The sequence below is a fragment of the Populus trichocarpa genome, chromosome 2 (assembly GCF_000002775.5).
Source record: "Populus trichocarpa isolate Nisqually-1 chromosome 2, P.trichocarpa_v4.1, whole genome shotgun sequence".
NCBI lineage: Eukaryota > Viridiplantae > Streptophyta > Magnoliopsida > Malpighiales > Salicaceae > Populus > Populus trichocarpa.
The window spans coordinates 12,372,520-12,390,677 of record NC_037286.2 but is presented as its reverse complement, the minus strand read 5'-3'; the positions used below and the strand labels follow the sequence as shown (position 1 = coordinate 12,390,677).

General features: G+C 33.1%; 3 protein-coding genes across 3 annotated transcripts; 2 read left to right on the top strand and 1 right to left on the bottom strand.

Annotated features, from left to right (window-relative positions):
* Nucleotides 1-2,494: 2,494 nt before the first annotated feature.
* LOC7457353 (brassinosteroid-responsive RING protein 1) lies at nucleotides 2,495-3,337 on the top strand. Its single transcript, XM_002302561.4, has one exon. The coding sequence runs from the start codon at nucleotides 2,642-2,644 to the stop codon at nucleotides 3,137-3,139; it is 498 nt and encodes a 165-aa protein (XP_002302597.1). The 5' UTR covers nucleotides 2,495-2,641; the 3' UTR covers nucleotides 3,140-3,337.
* Nucleotides 3,338-5,177: 1,840 nt separating this feature from the next.
* Nucleotides 5,178-6,553, bottom strand: LOC18096361 (uncharacterized). Its single transcript, XM_024594185.2, has 4 exons — nucleotides 6,516-6,553; nucleotides 6,345-6,426; nucleotides 5,739-5,831; nucleotides 5,178-5,438 (listed from the first exon to the last, which is right to left on the bottom strand). Exons 1-4 carry the CDS (start codon nucleotides 6,551-6,553, stop codon nucleotides 5,178-5,180), a joined length of 474 nt encoding a protein of 157 aa, XP_024449953.1.
* Nucleotides 6,554-15,463: 8,910 nt separating this feature from the next.
* On the top strand, nucleotides 15,464-17,310 carry LOC7457352 (uncharacterized). Its single transcript, XM_002302560.4, has 3 exons — nucleotides 15,464-15,832; nucleotides 16,100-16,164; nucleotides 16,319-17,310. Exons 1-3 carry the CDS (start codon nucleotides 15,674-15,676, stop codon nucleotides 17,004-17,006), a joined length of 912 nt encoding a protein of 303 aa, XP_002302596.3. The 5' UTR covers nucleotides 15,464-15,673; the 3' UTR covers nucleotides 17,007-17,310.
* The last annotated feature ends 848 nt before the right edge of the window (nucleotides 17,311-18,158 follow it).

Here is an 18,158-nt window from a genome sequence, read left to right as displayed (position 1 = left end):
AGCACTAGTTTCACTTTAGTTGTAAGTTGTAACAGTTAACTATATATACATTTTGCCATTCTATCAAAATTTATATGCACCCATATGAAGTTTGAATGCTTTGTTTAATTACTTGTAGATTTTGGTATTCCCTTCAAGTTTTATGACATTTCAACTACCGTCCGTAAAACAATAGTTAAAAACACGGACAATGATATCGAAGCATTTGGGACATGAGTGTCTTGTCCTAGCCAGGCACAGCTTAGAGTCTTGGCAATTGCAAGTGTTAGGTAGGATTTCATGTTCATGGTGCTCACATTCATCAGCTGAATGTTAAAAAAAAAACTCGAGGTAGAAGATGGTCTCCTAATCCAGCCATGAGGGTTTGGTGGTTGGCCAGGGTTCGCACCACCGACGATATTTGTCCTCCCTCTTTCCCCTTTGATCCCACTGACCCACCACTCCCGAGTTTTCATGGACCCAGGATTCTTCTTGCCTTGCTCCCTTATCATGCATGGACTTTTGAAGTGGGTTTTGCCCCCACATCATCTATTTTAAATCATCTCAGTATCAGTATATGAATCATGAATTTTACCAGCTAATTTGGGTAAATTTAGGTAAATTTAGGTTGTTTTATGATGTTATGATTTAGATTGATTTAATATATTATTGTTTAATATTTTAAAAAATAGATATTGCCTTGAATTTTTTAATCGAACTATATTTTTATTAATTGTTCAAGTTGTTTTTGAACCCGTTAAGTTGATCGAGTTATATCAAATCAACTTTTGAAATAATACGTTGAAATCTCGGAAATTAAAACATATTGTTTCAATTAAAAAAACAAAATAACAACATGAACATAATTGACGACTTTGATTTCAATTTGCTCGTGACTGCTATAAGTTGGGCTTGATATTTTTTTTCAACAACGCTGCAGTTTTTTTTTTATTAGAAAATGGTTAACTTTAGAAAAAGAGATTTAAAAATGGTTAACAAAGATAGATAAGATAAATGTGTTCAAGAGTTATGTGGATACAACATATATTAATGAAATAGATTTGAGGTTTGCAATTTATTACTCTAGAAATTAATAGAAGAAAAATAATTTGTTAATTGTTGTTTCTTATATAAATTTTAAAATGAAGGGATTAAAGTTAATGAAACTCGAAGTAAAGAAAGAAAAAGGATTGAAGAGCTTGGATTGTACATCCATAATATAGAGGTAAGAACAATCTAAATTTAAGAATGAGTTTTTTCAACCAAGAAAGACTGATACAAGAGGATTTTTAGGAAAAATAGTCTTTCTTAATTATTTTTATCCTCTTCTATTTAGTTTAGGAAATGAAATAATATACTTAATAATTTTATTTTATTTTTCTAATTTTCTTATGACTTCTATTACTTTTTTTTTATTTTTGGATTTTTAGTTTGTTTAGATTGGCTTTTGAATTAATTTGAGGACAAATAAAAAACCTGGTGATGGAACCTGAGATGGGACAACCCACACAAAGGTGTAGTATGTAGAGACCTATAATAGAATGACCCATATAAAGTTGCTTCAGGGATTTACGATAGGGTGACCTGGACAAAGGTTCTGGGGGCATACGATCGGGTGATCTACATATAAAAAAAAAATTATGATAGAAAATTATTAACTAAAATCTAAACTTGATGACAAGTTCTTTCTAGCTCTAAGAGATTGATGTAAAAGTTTTTTTTTTGAGAAAGTAAATATTTTTCCTAACTAATTTTATTTTTTTATTCAGTGTTGTTATATTTTTCTAGTTTTTTTTCTATTAAAGTTAATAATTTTCCTATTTATTTATTTTATTTAGTATTATTAGATTGTTTTAGTTTTTTTATATAAAAAGCTGTAATAGTGATTGAGAATTGCATAAATACAAATTAAATATTTTGTATGTCGTGTGCGTCCTTAATTTTTTAGAATTTTTATTTATAACAATTCCGTTAGCGTTCATTTCCGTCTCCGTTAAAATTAATTAACTCTCTCAACTTGTTTTAGAAAATTTTTCAAATTCCTTTTCCTAATCTTACCCGCTCGCAGCTCCAAATTAATTATAATAATCAAAGAGAGCAAATTGCAAAGGAGATAGAGATGGCTGCTTAGTGCTTACTGTGCAGGCCAGCAGCATAGTTTCCTCTCTCTTTCCCAAATAACAGCACGTGGCACGTGTGCTAAATGTCCGCGTTCTGTCTGATAGCACCGGTGGCTATTTTATAATAACTCACGGTTTTAACTTTTACGCAGCCTTCCACCAAATCTAAATCACCAAGCGACCGCTAATCACCATTATCACAGACCAATCGAATCCAATTCAAGTGCTGGGACCCACCAAAAGGGCCCACTCATCTCCTTTTCTATGGGCCATATTAGAAACACCGAGCATCACAGCTCGTAATTTTACACCTTTCTCACTGCACTCCCTATGTTCTGTATTAAAAATTTAAAAGTGATAGAGGCACTTCTTACATCCCAAAACTGAAGCCGCTGAAGTAGAAGCTTCCCTTCTCTCTTCCCTTCTCTCTCAAAGAAACTCTATAAATTCTTGAAGGCCCAGCTTTCTCTCACTATCTCTCAGAAAAGAAACAATCTTTTTTCTTTGTTATCCCCCCCCCCCTCTCTCTCCTTTTCCCGCTGATGGGGTTTCCAGTTGGGTATTCAGAGGTTTTCTTACCAAAGTTGTTTGTACACATACTTTCCTTTCTGGGTTTTATCAGAAACCTCATTCTGTGTCTTTTCAACTATCTGGGGTTGTCAGGTTTTCTTGAAACAGACAATATTTGGCCCGACAACCCGATCCGAATGTCCTGCTACCCGCCTCTATCAGCTGCCCTTCTCCGGGAAATCTTGCCTGTCATCAAGTTCGAGGATTTGGTTACTGGGGATGGTGGTTGTTGTGACTTGCCGGAGAGTTGTGCTGTTTGTTTGTATGAGTTTGAGGGAGAGGATGAGATCAGGTGGTTGAAGAATTGTAAGCACATTTTTCACAGGACTTGTTTGGACCGTTGGATGGATCATGATAGGAAAACGTGTCCACTTTGCAGGAACTCGTTTGTGCCTGATGAGATGCAGGAAGAGTTTAATCAACGGTTATGGGCTGCAAATAATGATGTTAGTGATTTTTACTGTGAGTAGAGTTCACTATCAGTTTTCCAGAGAGCTTGGTTTTTTTTTTTTCATTTTTAATTGTGGTTGTATCATTTGTACATATACATGGAAATTTGGCAATTCAGCCAAATATAAGGTTTTTTTTTTCTTACTTACTATGAATATCTGTTACATGAGCCTTAATTCGTATGATTAATGGAACATGATTGATCTGGGTCCATCAAATTTTGTCCTCTTAAGCTTATCTGTTAAAAATGGCCATGAACTTTTGTGTGTGGGTGCATACATGTGTAACATATAGAAAGGGCCGGCCGCAAGGAAGCTGGTGGGGGTGCGCTGATATTTTTGTCTGGTGATGATAATGAAATTGGATTCTGTGCTCGACCCATCTCTCTCTCAGGCTCGAGGCTCTGTTGCTGTGCCAGCAAACATAGCTTGCGTAAACTGAAAGGTCTCAAACCTGCCTACTCGGTTCGGGTCAATATTCATGGTAAATTATATTTCATGGGTATAGAAAGGAAAAGAATTAGGACTTGGGAAAACAGTTAGAACTTGGGAGTCTCTCCAAGGTCAAAAGCACAGATGCGACTATGATCCCAGATCAGACTTCTTCGATGTCTCCAATTATTCACGCTCAAGCTAAATTGGCGTTTAAATCTGCAGTAGACAGTGCTGGTTTCATGTTTCAGCAAAAGCAGCAGCTGCTGGTGTCGTTTTTGCAAAGAAAGATGTTCTATAAGATCACCATTCCGAAATTCCAGAAGCTATCGCTAACAATGAAGCACAGCATATCAGAATGAATGGTGATGAAAATGATAGTACCATAACTGCATTTCGAGCACCCTTCAAACTGGTCCGTGTTCAGTGGGTTCCAACGCACAGGACATTGATACAGTGCGAATACCAAGTATAATTGACAAGACTTTGTACGGAGACCCTACATATCTCTATTTTCTTGTCTTCATTAAAAAAAACATCATAAGGAAGCAAGGTCTAACCCGTTTGGCACTGCAGCTGCCGGGTAAGATTGATTATGTATTATAAATATTGATATTTGATTTAGTTAAGAAAAAGAGTTTTTTTGTTTTTTTTTTTTTTTGATATAACCCACCATACTTGTGACTTGTGACTGTGCTTTAAATTTAATAAAAGCAAAAAATTATTGCTTCAGCCGAGTGAATTATTCACTGCACATAAAGATGGAACACAGGCAGAAGCAATAATTTTTCATTTTTGTTAAATTTGAGTCACAAATGAAAGTGTGGTGGTTCCACCTAAAAAAAACTTTGTTTTTTAATTAAATCAAACATTAATATTTATGATATATAATCAACCTTACCCGCAGCTCCAGTGTCAAATAGGCACTTAATCAAATTCATTTAATTATTTTTTATTCAACTTTAATTTTAATTATAGTTTTAACCAAACATATATAAATACCAAATTAATCTTAATAAAAAATACTTTTTATAAAATAATTTTTTTCAAACAATAACTATAAAAATTACCGCACTACTAAACACAAAAAAATATGAGCCCTCAAGATTAATTAAATAACAGAAAGCATAATGTAAAAGCTTTTGCGTAAGATTTACTAGTAAATTCAACTAGAAAAGCCCAGATCCTTCTTTCTTACTCTAAATTCAACACGGAACAAGCAACTTTTTTTTAACCAACACTGAACAAGTATGAACAGTATCAATAAAGGTATTTGAAGTTCACGACTAAACTTCTCTAGCAATATATCCTCAGGCAAAATGTTCATGAAGTTATATGATAATGGACAATCCCAGAGACAGACTGAACCAATAAGTAGTATCTGTATAATGAGCATAAAAGAAACTGGAAGGCTCATAATCATGGGAGATTGGAAAGAACATTCAATTTTCACTGGCATGCGATTGCATTTCAACCGTATCATCTTTTTTTTTTATTAACATCTTCTCCGGACCAGCTTTTGTGTACCTCGACTAATCCCACGGATCTAAAGTTAACGATTATATAAGTCTCTAATAACCCTGAGATAACTCAAACTCGTGATCATTGAAGAACTAATTCAACCAGATCATCTTGAATGGCCAGGTGGAGGATATGCATGAGGCTGTGGATAGGCAGAAGGGGGATATCCAACAGGAGGAGGGTAACCTTGAGCTTGTGGGGCTGGAGGATAGCCATAAGGCTGCCCACATGTTTGTTGAGGTGCATAGCCGGCATGTGGAGGAATTGGCTGATCAATACGTGACATCTGCCGCACTGGAGGTACAGCCACAGCAGGCTGTGGCCCAAACTTACCATCTCTCTTGTCCATTTCAATCTTACTCTGGCTCTGCATTATTAACCAGGAATGTGCAGAACATCATGATTGTAAAATGATTCTTTTAATCCACCAAGGAATTAGACGAGTAAGATTCGTCAATTTAGATCTATTACAAGCAACTGGCTGAAAAATTTGAACATCGAGATTTTTGTAATGTGTAACCTTTTGAATCCTGCTTTTTATAGAAGAGAAGCTTATAGATTATACAAATAAATTATTTCAACAATCCCAGACGATCTAAAGCAGACCCAAGAAGCAGTAATTTGCTAATCCTTTGAGTATGCACTTAAAGTTTCATTTATAGCATACCTGAATACATGCGCAAACCCTGCCACAGAAAAGTATTAGTTCAAGATTGTAATCGCTCTCAAGTCTCAACTGCTGGAATAAGTGCACTAATTCCTTACGTGCATTAAACCAAATCAGACAAACAGCTCAACAACTGGGCAATGTCTCCAATTTCATCATTTCCAGTTATGCAAGCAACTAACGAACATATACATGCCTATTGCTGCAGGCAGAACATAAATCCCTACAAAAGGAAGTATGGCATAGTTGGGATCACTGTCTAAAAAATGCAAGATCTACGCATGCCAAAACATTATCCATGAGAGAGAGAGATAGACAGTACAAAAATGCAGTTGTCACACTGTGTAGTTTGTATATTGAACTCATCTTGCAATAGGAAGCGAGTTGAGGAAACTGAATTACAAAAGCAGCAGACTACCTGAAGAAAACAGGAATCAGGAAGAGAAATTAACAATTAAAGATACTGAATGTCCAGTACAAAGCATGTTAAAAACTCTGATAATGCATGAAGTCCAAACAAGAGATTCTATGCCTGTCCATCTGGTCGGTGAAAAGAATACAGGGAACACCATGATAAGATGAAAAAAGATCAGATTAATGTCAAACCTCAGTGCAAAGGCAAAGTTCAGGGCATTGACTTTCTCCACACTTCCCACTACTTGGAAGATTGCCAGCACAGCAGACATACCTACAGGAGAGCAGGTGTGAAAATTATGCTAGTTCTCACTTTCATTCCTTGTCTGAGTAGAAACCCAAGGAGAAAGCAACGGCAATTACCTTGGCATATCATTGTAAAGAGCTCCTTTGCGCAGCATGTATGAGACACATGGTCCACTACCAGAAATAAAACAAATGGATTTTTTATCTGATAAATATGCTTACTTCCTTCACATAATTCAAAATTTTAAAATGCAGCAAAAGCAACAGTGGTAATCACATAGTACCTTAAGAGTAAGCGTGAGTCAGTGACAATTCAAGTTTAGTTTCGTTAGTGGAAAAGTGGGGTTTTTCCGGTGAGTGTTCTTATACAATAAAGAAGCGATCTTTTCTCAAGTGAGGAAAAATTTTCTGTTCATATCAGATGCTCAGTTTCTTGGAGTTGAAAGCTTCATAAACACCAAATCCCACTAGCTTAAAAACTAAATAACAAAACAAAACAGACTTGTAACCATATCCATTTGAAAACATCCTTTGATCGCGCTCCCAATCTTATAACATGCATGCAAACAATAATGTCTTCATTGTCTCCTTGATTTTAGTAGCAAACAATTTCAGTCTTTGTATATTAAGTTGTAGCTTGTGTTTTCTAAACAGTCTATTCTAGTGTACGATGAAACGCTGTGAAGCCTGTGATTGCATTTTAAAAAATAAAAAAAAACCCATAACTTGATATTATAAAAAAATAATTAAAAAAAATAATAATCAACAATTCCTAAATTTTTTTAATGCAGTTTCATATTTTTTTTATAAGCACTTTAAGAAAAAAATGGGATAATTTTCTTTTCTAGCTTAATATTGTTTCACTTGAAATATATTACACGCTCGTATCAACATGCAAAGGATTTTCTGTTTAAATTAATAAATCTATCTTATTTAATAAAATTTTAGCACAATAATTTTCTCTTCACAGGACCACTACTTGAAATTTTATCATGCATTAAAAAAATACATGTAAACACAACAATGATCCATCTTCACATAAAAGCAGCCTCTGGCTTGCCATCCGCAATTATCACAATAACAACTAGGTGGCCTCAGGCAAACCGCTCCAACAATTGCTACCCATAACCTGTGTATAGTATAGTAGGAAATGCATATGGGCACAATATAAACTAAAACATGATAATTAATAATACATCTCAAAAAATTTAAATTTAATCATTTTTACATACATAAAATTTATTTACAAAACACAATAGCATATACAAAAGTTTTACATAAACAAAACTATACACCCTTTAAAATAAAAAATAATGTGATAATAATCCTGAGAGGTGTAGTTCAACTGGTCAGACCCTAGATTTGCTCTCTAGAAGTCACCAGTTCGAGTCCCACAAATCTCAGGGCTACTAGAGGCTTACCTGATTGTTACCTTTAGGGCTCGTGAGATTAGTCCAGGTGCGCGTAAGCTGGCTCGGACACCCACGTTAATAAAAAAATAAATTATTTATTAGGTGTTCCTTAAAAATTACATATTCGAGTCTCATAAATTTTAGAGTTACTGGAGATTTACATGATCATTAGGGTTTAGATTTTTATTAAGATGAGCTATTGCCCCTTGCTGTAATGAAACAATTGTTGTTTTATGTGGGCATATTGTACTTAGCTTCATTTACATCCATTTTAAACCATCAATAGGTGATCGATTGCCCTTGCTGTAATGAAACAATTGAGGTGATCGATTTTTTTTTTTTTTGTGCTGTGTTTGCACGGAGGAGTTTCAATAAAATTTTATTATTTTTTTAAATATATTTTTGAATTATTTTGAAGTGTTCATATTAAAAATAACTTTTTTTAAAAAAAATATTATTTTTATATATTTTATTTTTAAAAAAAATAATAATCACTGATATTAATATACTTACAACGCCCCCTTAATAACCCATGCTAATATATATGTATCATGCACCTCGCTAAGCTTAACATTAAAAGCCCAGCTGATATAATCTATAACACAGTTATTATAATATATAAGACCCTTAACCGCTGTTGAATCTCAAGGACATAGTGATATGCATGTCTGGTACCATTTTCAAGACTCATTTTATTTAATTCTATAGTTATTAAACTAAATATTCAAAAAATTTAATAATTTAAATTCTAGATTAAAAAATATATTTGTTTAGTTAAAACTTTGTCTTTCTTATGTTTTTTTTTTAATTTGTCATACTCATGACTTTTTTTTATTAATAACATGATTGTTTTTTAGTACAAACTTAAAACAATTAAAATAGATATTCATAAAAATATAAATTATTTAAATTTTTAAAAATATATTTTTTAGACATAACTCTTGTTTTATTCAGCTTTTTATTATTTCGATGAACAATGCTTTTTTATTAGAAATTTAGTTATTTATATAAAAACTTATCATAATAGGTAAATTGTTTTTAAAAAAACACAAAAAAAATTTTATCTAATAATTTTCTGTTCTTCCATTGTTTCTAGAGTAAGATCTGACGGTGAAAAAAAGTTTGTTTCATTTTTAAAAAATTGAGTTTGAATTTTGGAACAACGACATTGTTGGAATTTTATCTCTATGCACTGGGTTAATGTTAAAGAAGTAATTCAATAAAAGAAATTTTAATTTCAAATAACACATAAATTAACTTTAAAATGCCTCAAATATGTCGGAAAAAAAAGTTTAACAATGCCTCAAAAATGTCGGGAATAAAAGGTTTTCTAAGATTTTTTTTCTTGTTATGTTAACAATAATGTTTTCCTGATTAAACTATTTACTCAGTAAATATATAAATAAAAATAATTATTATAATAATTTTAAAATCTAATTTAAAAGTTGATGAAGGTAAAATTCATCTCATAAGTTGAGAGGATCTACCCGACTGATCCAAAACCTTTTTAAAAAAATAATTAAAGCAATTTTTTTGACAAAAAAATTCAAAAAAGTCAACGGATTTTGACCCGTGTTTTATCCCGGGTTGATTTGGGTTTTTGACCGGGTCAAGTCAAATCAATCATTTCTTTATTTTTTTAACTCGTATCAGTCCAGATCTCGGGTCAACATGTCAAGTTAATCTTGATTTTATAATCAAAGTGATTATAATATTATTAATTTTAATATTCAATATAAACTAAAGTGAAAAAATATTTAATTATTTTTTAAAATATATAAATTTGATAACAATACATACGAGTAAAATAGATTTATTTAATATTTATTATGTTTAGTACACTACAATCAAACTAGATATAAAGACAATTACTTTGTATTTTACATCACTACCCCCACACAATTATATTTTTGTTTTTTTTTTCTTATTTTTTTTAATTTCCACTATTTCTATCTTTTATGTTTGGGATAGTAACCAATTGTCCTGACCTCCTTTCCTGGTCTCCTTTGTCTATATTGGTACTTCCATGAATCTACATATTTTTTCTTTGGCTCTTTTTCAACCATCTTATATTCTTCATTAGGCTTTCAGGTTCTAGGGTTACCTGCTTGCCTGGGCTATTTTCTTACGCTTTTGATGATGAACCCCATATAAACCTCCTGTAATTTTACTTTTTTCATCATTGTAGGGTGGTTGATTGATGATTATAGTACTTGTGTTATAGATATCAGATATGTCACTGGCAGCTGCCGAAGATCTATATATCTGGGCAGTGCCCAAGAAATTTGAAAATACGAGGAGCATAAAATATACAATTCATGAACTATTTTCATAAAAGTAATAGTAGGATATAGTGAGTGTTACATGTATTTAACAGAGTAGCCTAAATGGTTTCTGTGAAGAGAAAGAGAAGAAATCAGATTGAAGTTTCATTAGCAAATTATTGCTACAAGAAACACGAATGCTGCGTAGCGAAAAGCTGAAGCATACACTATACGAAGTGTCTAAGTTACTTTTTGCGAGAACGTATATATGAAGCAGGGAATGTTTATAAAAAAGAAATACAACATAGCATAACTTTGTTTTCTCCAGGATACGATCGGAATGCAGCTTTCATGCCCATCTTGTCGATAGTATCAGGCTTCCTTTCATTTCACTGTATAAGATCTGCCTTCATTTACAGGCTATAACAAACAACTTATGAAGAAAGAGATCTCGTTTTTCAAACTTCAGAGATGTTTCATTCTTCTCTGGGCTACTTTTCGGCAGTTCAACCTGGTTTCTTTCCTTTTTCTTTACAGGATTTTGGAAGAGCTGATTTGTTAATTTTCTGTGCTCATGTTTCGATAGGGATATCAATGAAGAGCAGGAATGACAAAAAAATTGGATCGGATAATACTTCACAGAATAAATAAGAGTAAGGCTCTACATACATGTTCTAGGACAAATGATATTGTTCTTGTGTAATTTTTAAGTGGAGGGAAATTTCTGCGAGAATAACAAGAGATAAAAAGAACTTGGTATTGAAGTCGTGCATTGAAAACAGGGATGACCAACAAAAGAATGCTGTGATATAGAAAATAGATAACTCTGCTGCAGATCTCCTTTTCAATTTCTGGAAAGGAAAGAATAAGCGCTCTAAACCAGAATTAGGTCATAAAATCTTCAGATATCTGCTGCAAGCGATTCAGTTATTCTGGTATATATGGTAAATCAACAGGTGACAATGACAGAGTGATTCTGCAGTAAAATGCTTCGAGTAAATGCCTTTTTTTTGGCTCCCTGAAGAAAGAGGTCGATAATATTGCGAGGCAAGATTAAGCCGTCATATCATGTGCTGAAAAAAAAAAGAAAAAGAGAGAAAAGAAAGGATATATACTCGAAGAAAAGGGCTTTCATCAGAACCTTTCCACTGTATATTCATTGATGTTTCACCAACAAAGATACAACTTCTCTCGAAAGTGATCAAGACTGCGGTAAGATTCTCGGGTAACGTAAGATTAATGAATATATTTATGAACAGGAAGCATATGGTAAAGGAATTATGGACTGTGGTAAGGTTCATTGGCTTTAAATGCTTGATTATGATGTTTTTGATTTATTAATATATAACACGATCTTTCAAAAATCAATTTTAGAAAAACTTTTTACCAATGCCAATATGAAGATTGTTCTGTTGCTTTTGGGATCTTGGAAACGTATCTTCATCCTTTTCCTTTTGGCCATGTATATGCACATCTTCATCTTGAAACAGGAACAGACAGAGGTAAGGATAAAATAAACGGCGGTCCTCTGGTTCCTCTTGTGGTTTTAGGTTCTTGGCATAGTATTTTTCTTCAAATTCTAATGGGAGATTAGATACAAAACAAATGCCATTCAGCCAATCCCAATAGATATTTGATAAATTAACTATTTTTTAATTACGCTGTGGAGCTTTCAATTACTAGAGAACTTTTAACAAAAGATCAAAATCGCTAACCTTATTTTTGTGTTTTAGTAGTACCGGATCTTTCTTATTTTTACATGGAAAGACTCTGCATTTCCCATAGTCTCTTCAGGCCTCAGGGGAGCATGAGTTGCAGCTCTTCAGGTTTGCTGACAACATGCTTAATTGGTTTATCCGTAGCTGCATGCGTGTTGCGTATTCTGGCCATGGTTCTTCCAGTGATTGAAAAAAGCAACGCTCGTTTTCTCTAGGACACAATATGCTCAAAAGCAGTTCAAAATGGTGTAGCCATCCAAGTTCTATTTTGCACTGTCTGGAGCTTTAGGTATGGCTCTTGCTGTGGATAAAAAAGAAAGGTATTTTATTAGAATGCCTTCGCTTAACTGGTTTAGATTTTGATCATAGAGATTTTTGTAGTTACTTTTGTGGTGATTTTTAGCGGTCATATTCATATTTCTTGCACTAGAATTTTACAGTTTTCTGCAAGTGATCCATTTAGAAACGGCAAAATCCATTTTGTGCTGTGTTTCTTGTGTTAGAAATTTACTGCCATGGCTGAAGGTTCGGTCATAATCATGGCTAGAAGTTTGACCAATGCCTCGGGATGGAAAGATCCGTAAAGGAAATAATAGTGTGAATTGCCTGCAAGGAAACGAAAGAATAGGGTCATGCGAGCAAGCTCTTTCCGTACGTATTGCGAGTAATTTTTCTGTGCTATATATATTTAGATCTTGGAATCCTATCTAGCCATTAACATGAAGGTTTTCTTTTGGAACGACACATTAAGGTAAGCAACAAAACCCTCCATGGCATCTTTTAATTTTTGCTGTATATATATATAATACACACACTCATTGTTCATCATGAGATAAATAATTGTTGATTGTGATAGTGATTTGTTTTTTTTTTTGTTTTTTTTAATTTCATTTTTATAGGTCAAATTAATGAGCAATTAAAGCATATTTATTAAAAAAAAATTAAAGAAAAGAGGCTAAAATGAAAACCACAAAAAAAAAATGAATGGTTTTTTTTTAAATTGTGGCTAGACGTATATTTTAATCCTTTAACTTTTTATGTTATAAGATTTTAGTCCCTAACAATTTATGAAGTTCAATTTTGATTCCAAACTTTATTTTTTTTTTATTTTTTGTCCTGGATTTGAAAGACAGGAGAGAGAGAAATAGAGTGACCGAATTTAGGTGATAGAAAGAGAGTCTAGATTGAGAATGATTTCGGCCACTAAAATAGATGATTTTTGTGTTAATAAGTTTCTTTAGATGCGTACAATTTATACAAAGTGTTGCTTTTCTCTTAAACTTGCCTGAAATTATGGATTTGAACCTAAAAATAATTTTGTTTTCGAGTTGATTGTACGTTATAGAGACAATTTTTGAGTTGATAAAGGCTATAAACATGTTCTACAAGGTGTTAATGGTGTTTTATAAAATTTTTCGGGTTGAAACATGATCCAAAATGAGTTTTTCTTAATTTAAAACAGATCAATCCAATTTTCATGAGGCCCAAGATCTTTGGGTCTTCCTAGCTCAAGAGACTTAGCCTTTTTTGTTTTTTTTCTTCATCACAATTGCATTTTTTTTCTTGTTTTTTTTTCTTTTCAATTTTATCATTTAATATCTGGTTGATTATTAATTAGGCAATGTAATTTGTTTCGATTTGATTTTTTTTCCAATTACTTTAATATTTTATTGGTTTTTAATTTTATAAATATCTATTTTAAATAAAAAAAATAATATATATATATAACAAATAGTTAGTGTATATATATTAATTAATTATAACTAAAAGAAATCAACCTTTCACTATAGATTTCACTGTTCAAATCCACAGTGAAAGGCAGATGCCTTTTAGTTATAAGTTTTTTTTTTCAATTAATCTTTTTTTGTTTAATTTAGTTTTTTAATATTATTTTTTTCTATTTAGTTTTCATGCTCTCATGACACAGATCCCAGGTTTGACGGGTTAACTTGGTTTGGCGGATTAACCCAGTTGACTCAGATTTTTTATGTTTTTCTTAATTAGTTTTTTTCTTCCAATTTCATCTTTTAATATCGATTTTATTGATAATTAATCTTTATAATTTTGTTTTGTTTATTTTTCATTAGATTAACCTGATCTCATGAGGGGGTTGTCTATACCCCTCCTCTCAAAGCACTATTCATTGGAATAGTACTTTGATTTTTTTTTTGTTTTTTTCTTTTCAATTAATCTTTTTTTGTTTATTTTAATTCTTTGATATTAATTTTTTTTCTATTTAGTTATCATATTTTCATGACACGGTCTTGCAGCTAAACTCACATTCAAGGCTTTTGGGTATGACGTAGCAGCCAAACCCACTTAAACTTGGGTCAGACAAGTTTAATATTAATATTAATATTATTATTATTTGTATTGTGAATGTTACCATTGGTATTATAATTAATATGATAAATATTATTCTTGCGTCAGACGTTGCAGTCAACCAGACCTAAAGCTCTTGAATTTAGCTTTGCAGATAAACTCAATATTCTTGAATTTTAACTTTTTCTTTGATATTTTTTATGCCAAAAAAATTTAGCCCGTCACGTATTTCCAAACACCTACCCAGTATATATATAATTGAGTTCATTTATAGTTAAGTTGCAAGATCTACAATGACTTTGTTACTGTAATTGTCTTTATTTTTAAGCTCCATTGACAACTCTCTCTTCTTCTTTTTTCCTCATTATGCATTCTAGAATGGAATTCTTATGCTTTCACTTCTCAAAAGTATTCCACTAACATGCTTTTTCTGTAAACCTACCTCGAAGTGACACGTATGACCGCCTCCTCCAAACAATTCCCATAATCCAATCTCTGGTATCGGATTGTGTGTTATCAAGCCTTGGTAGTTTCCATCATCTTCCCTGTGCATCAGAGCCGTCAATCTTCTGACATAACTGGGATAGTGTTTGAAATTGTGTTAATATTACGATTCAAAATATATATTTTTTGAAAATATATTATATTTTTATTTATTAAAATCTATTTTTAATATAATACATCAAAACAATCTAAAATCATAAAAAAATTAATTAAAAAAAACTATTTAAAACAAGCTAGCTACCGCACCTTGATCCTATTCAAATCCCGAGTGATAACCACGTGAGCACGCTCCATGCCATTCTATGAAATCATCCGATGAGAAAGGTCATTATATAAATGAGAGTGACAAGGTTGATAATATTACCCTCTGTGTCACTGCAATTATCTAAACTTATAGTAGCAATATCGAGTCATTATTAATTAGATTTATCTATTATCATATATATATATATATTATATCAGAGATATGGTGCTAATTAAATTACGATATATTTGCATGCAAGATTCTCAGATGACCGGAGTATGATCTCCATTTTGACAAGGTACCATGTTGACTTTTCCTTTTCCAACTTATGTCGTTAAAAGAAAGAAATCTCAAGGGAGGAGCAAGGCAGATACACCTTAGCAAGGACTTACAACCTCATCAGATAAAGTGACCGCCTATAAATCATTTTCTTTAGAGGCTTTGGACATGTATCATGACGTGTAATAGCGGCAGGCTTCTTCCCCTTTTTCTGAAACTGCACTGTAAATAATATATATATATAAATAAATAAAAACCCAGCCCAAGGACAAAAATGTCCAAATAAAAAATACAAATAAAAATCGAAACATATGAAGGGCCAAGAAAGCAACAGAAAGTTAATAAGAAACCCTCATTATCGAGTTCTGTGAGATCTGCAGCAAGCAAAAACAATAGCGAAGACAGCCCCCTCTCCTTCTTCCCCTTCCTCTTCCCACTGAAACAAAAAACCTGCTCTCCGTTGGATCTAATATATAGACACAACAAGTTGTCCTGGTAACCATATAAACCCAAAATTACTATTTCTTCAAATATGAGGATTCGAAAGAACGCAAAGCTATCGTCTCTCGTGTTCTCGCACGGTTCAGGAGCTCAGCCACTACAGACGCACGTTTGCCAGCTTAACCAGTCACCATGGGATGTGATTTCTTTCTCTCAAGAAACTTATTACCCGTCTTCTTCACCCAGCCAGGTAAGCTTTCATTATGGAATGTCTCTCTTCATTTCTTTCATTTTTCTTCTTTTTTTGACAGATCTATCTAAACCCTTTCTCTATTTATCCTCTCTTTACCTGCATTTCTTCTTCTTCTTCTTCTTCTTAGGGTTTTTCTGACATCAAACATTAGGGTTGCCTTAAAACCCTAAATTTTCTTGGTCTTGTCGTGTGTTCTTCCCCTAATAGCCGATTAGGTTAATGGGTCTTTCTCATTTCTTTCTCTGTGGCTCTTCTCTCTATCAGTTCGAAGGAGAAGATAGCCTTAATGGAAATGGTAGCTTAGGCGATTCTATCGGTGCTGTTGAGAGGTAATTTAATCGTTAATGCCAATTTTGATATATCGTATTGTTTAGCATTAGGGTTTTTGGAATAGCTCGATATTTTTGAAGCAATTGTTGAGACTTTTTTTATGGAACGGTGAGCTTGTGGTTGAATATTGTTGGATTATATAATTACGCGCAGCGTGGCGTCGATGATGATGGAAGATTCGGAACAGAAGGGAATGATTAAAATGAAGGTCGATAATATGGTTATTATTGACGATAATCATGACAATGAAGGTAACAGGAGATCAGAGATGCTTGACGATTACGAAGGAATGAAAATAGATAGCGAATTCGAGCTAAAGAATTGCAACAAGACTGATGGCAAAGGTTGGCATTGCAAGAATGAGACTAGAAATGGGCTCCCTATGTGCGACCATCATCATCATTTGACATCTCTCAAATCATCATCATGTAACAACGGCAACATTAATGGCAGTGCCATTGCTACAAAAAAACCTGATAAGGGTACTTGTATTACCGGGGCACGCCGTGGTCGGGCAAAGTCAGCTAAAAAAGGGTCATCATCCAACTCAAATCCGTATGAATTTTATTACTATTCTGGGTTTGGGCCGTTGTGGGGCAAGAGAAGAGGAGATAGAGATGCAGTCAACAAGAATGAGGACAAAGATGTTGACAACGGTACCATTATTGATTCCATGACTCAAAATACGACACCGTTTTCAAGTTCTTCGCCAATTGAAAATAATCGGCAGTTTGATTATGTCGAGGAGGAGGAGGACGACGACGACGACAAAGAGGAGGATAGCGGCAAGAAACGGATGCGGAAACCCGTGAAAGCGCGGTCCCTAAAGTCTTTTATGTGAAGAGTTTGGAGGAGAGGCAGGAGAAGAGAAGATGCTGTGGCTGCTGCTGGTGTTCCAAATTTTTTTTTGAAATTATCGGGGGTTATCTATTTATTTAGTTTAGGGTTAGGGGAGGTTTTGGTGATAATCTTGTTGCACGTGTTGTTGTGTTTTGCTATGTGTGAAATTAATGTTTTCTCTGTAACATGACAGTAGGGAGGGTTGTAGGGTGTGTGAGTAGCTGACTTTAATTTTAGAGATTGTGCAGGTCATTTGATTGAAAGGGTAGTAATGTAATTTCAAGCTCTCGTTTTATCTTTTTCAACAGCTGTGGAGTGGAGTGCGCAGATCTTTTTAGATCCGGAGCATCTTATGATCGAATAGATTAAGGAATTAAATTAAATGGACTTCATATTTTGTAATTTTCCCATGCATGTTAACAATCTTCAGTCCCCGATTAATCATTCATTTCAATTTTATTTTTTTAGCATGTAAACATTTCTATTTTTATAAACAATTGAATTCTCATCATAAATAATAATAATAATAATAATAATAATAATAAGAGTTGACATTACTTTACGACTTAAAAACCCTAATTTAGGTGGTTAAGTTTCCATGATATTTTTTTAAAAAAAAAACAAGAATTTTTTTTTTTTTTGGTAATTATGTCTCGATCGAATCTTAAAGGTTGAGTTTTGTGGCTCTCTCCACCTCACACGTTTTAAAAAAACAAATCCTTAACTCTAGGATATGATCAACCAAGGAAACTTTTGAGAATTATTATTATTATTCATTGCTTATTTCTTTTGAGGTCACCTTTATTGATTAAGAAAATATCAAATATGAGATTAAATTTTAGATGTGAATTAACCTATTTAACAATGCAACAGATTCTTCTCGCCCCATAAAAAAAAAAAAAACCCTAATTCAGGGACAAAACTAGAAATTCAGGAAGTGCCAATTGGATAACACATGATTTTTAGGTGCGAAACATGTATAATTCTTTTTTTAAGGATATAATTAAAAAAAAATTAAAAATATAGAACTGAAACGTAATTTGTTTTCCAAATCTGGGTTCCATGGCCCCTCGTCTTCAATGCAGTTCTTCTGCCCCTAACCTCGTTTTTACTCAGCTTGACAATGAATGTGGCGCAACGGGTTCTCCTTGCC

Bases quoted from the DNA above. Each gene is read 5' to 3' on its own strand.
- LOC7457353 (XM_002302561.4), top strand. From the start codon at position 2,642: ATGGGGTTTCCAGTTGGGTATTCAGAGGTTTTCTTACCAAAGTTGTTT.
- LOC18096361 (XM_024594185.2), bottom strand. From the start codon at position 6,553: ATGCTGCGCAAAGGAGCTCTTTACAATGATATGCCAAG. The intron at 6,427-6,515 runs GTAATTGCCGTT...GCTCTCCTGTAG, and splicing joins CTTTACAATGATATGCCAAG to GTATGTCTGCTGTGCTGGCA. The intron at 5,832-6,344 runs GTTTGACATTAA...AATGCACGTAAG, and splicing joins AACTTTGCCTTTGCACTGAG to GAATTAGTGCACTTATTCCA.
- LOC7457352 (XM_002302560.4), top strand. From the start codon at position 15,674: ATGAGGATTCGAAAGAACGCAAAGCTATCGTCTCTCGTGTTCTCGCAC. The intron at 15,833-16,099 runs GTAAGCTTTCAT...TCTCTCTATCAG, and splicing joins CGTCTTCTTCACCCAGCCAG to TTCGAAGGAGAAGATAGCCT. The intron at 16,165-16,318 runs GTAATTTAATCG...AATTACGCGCAG, and splicing joins TCTATCGGTGCTGTTGAGAG to CGTGGCGTCGATGATGATGG.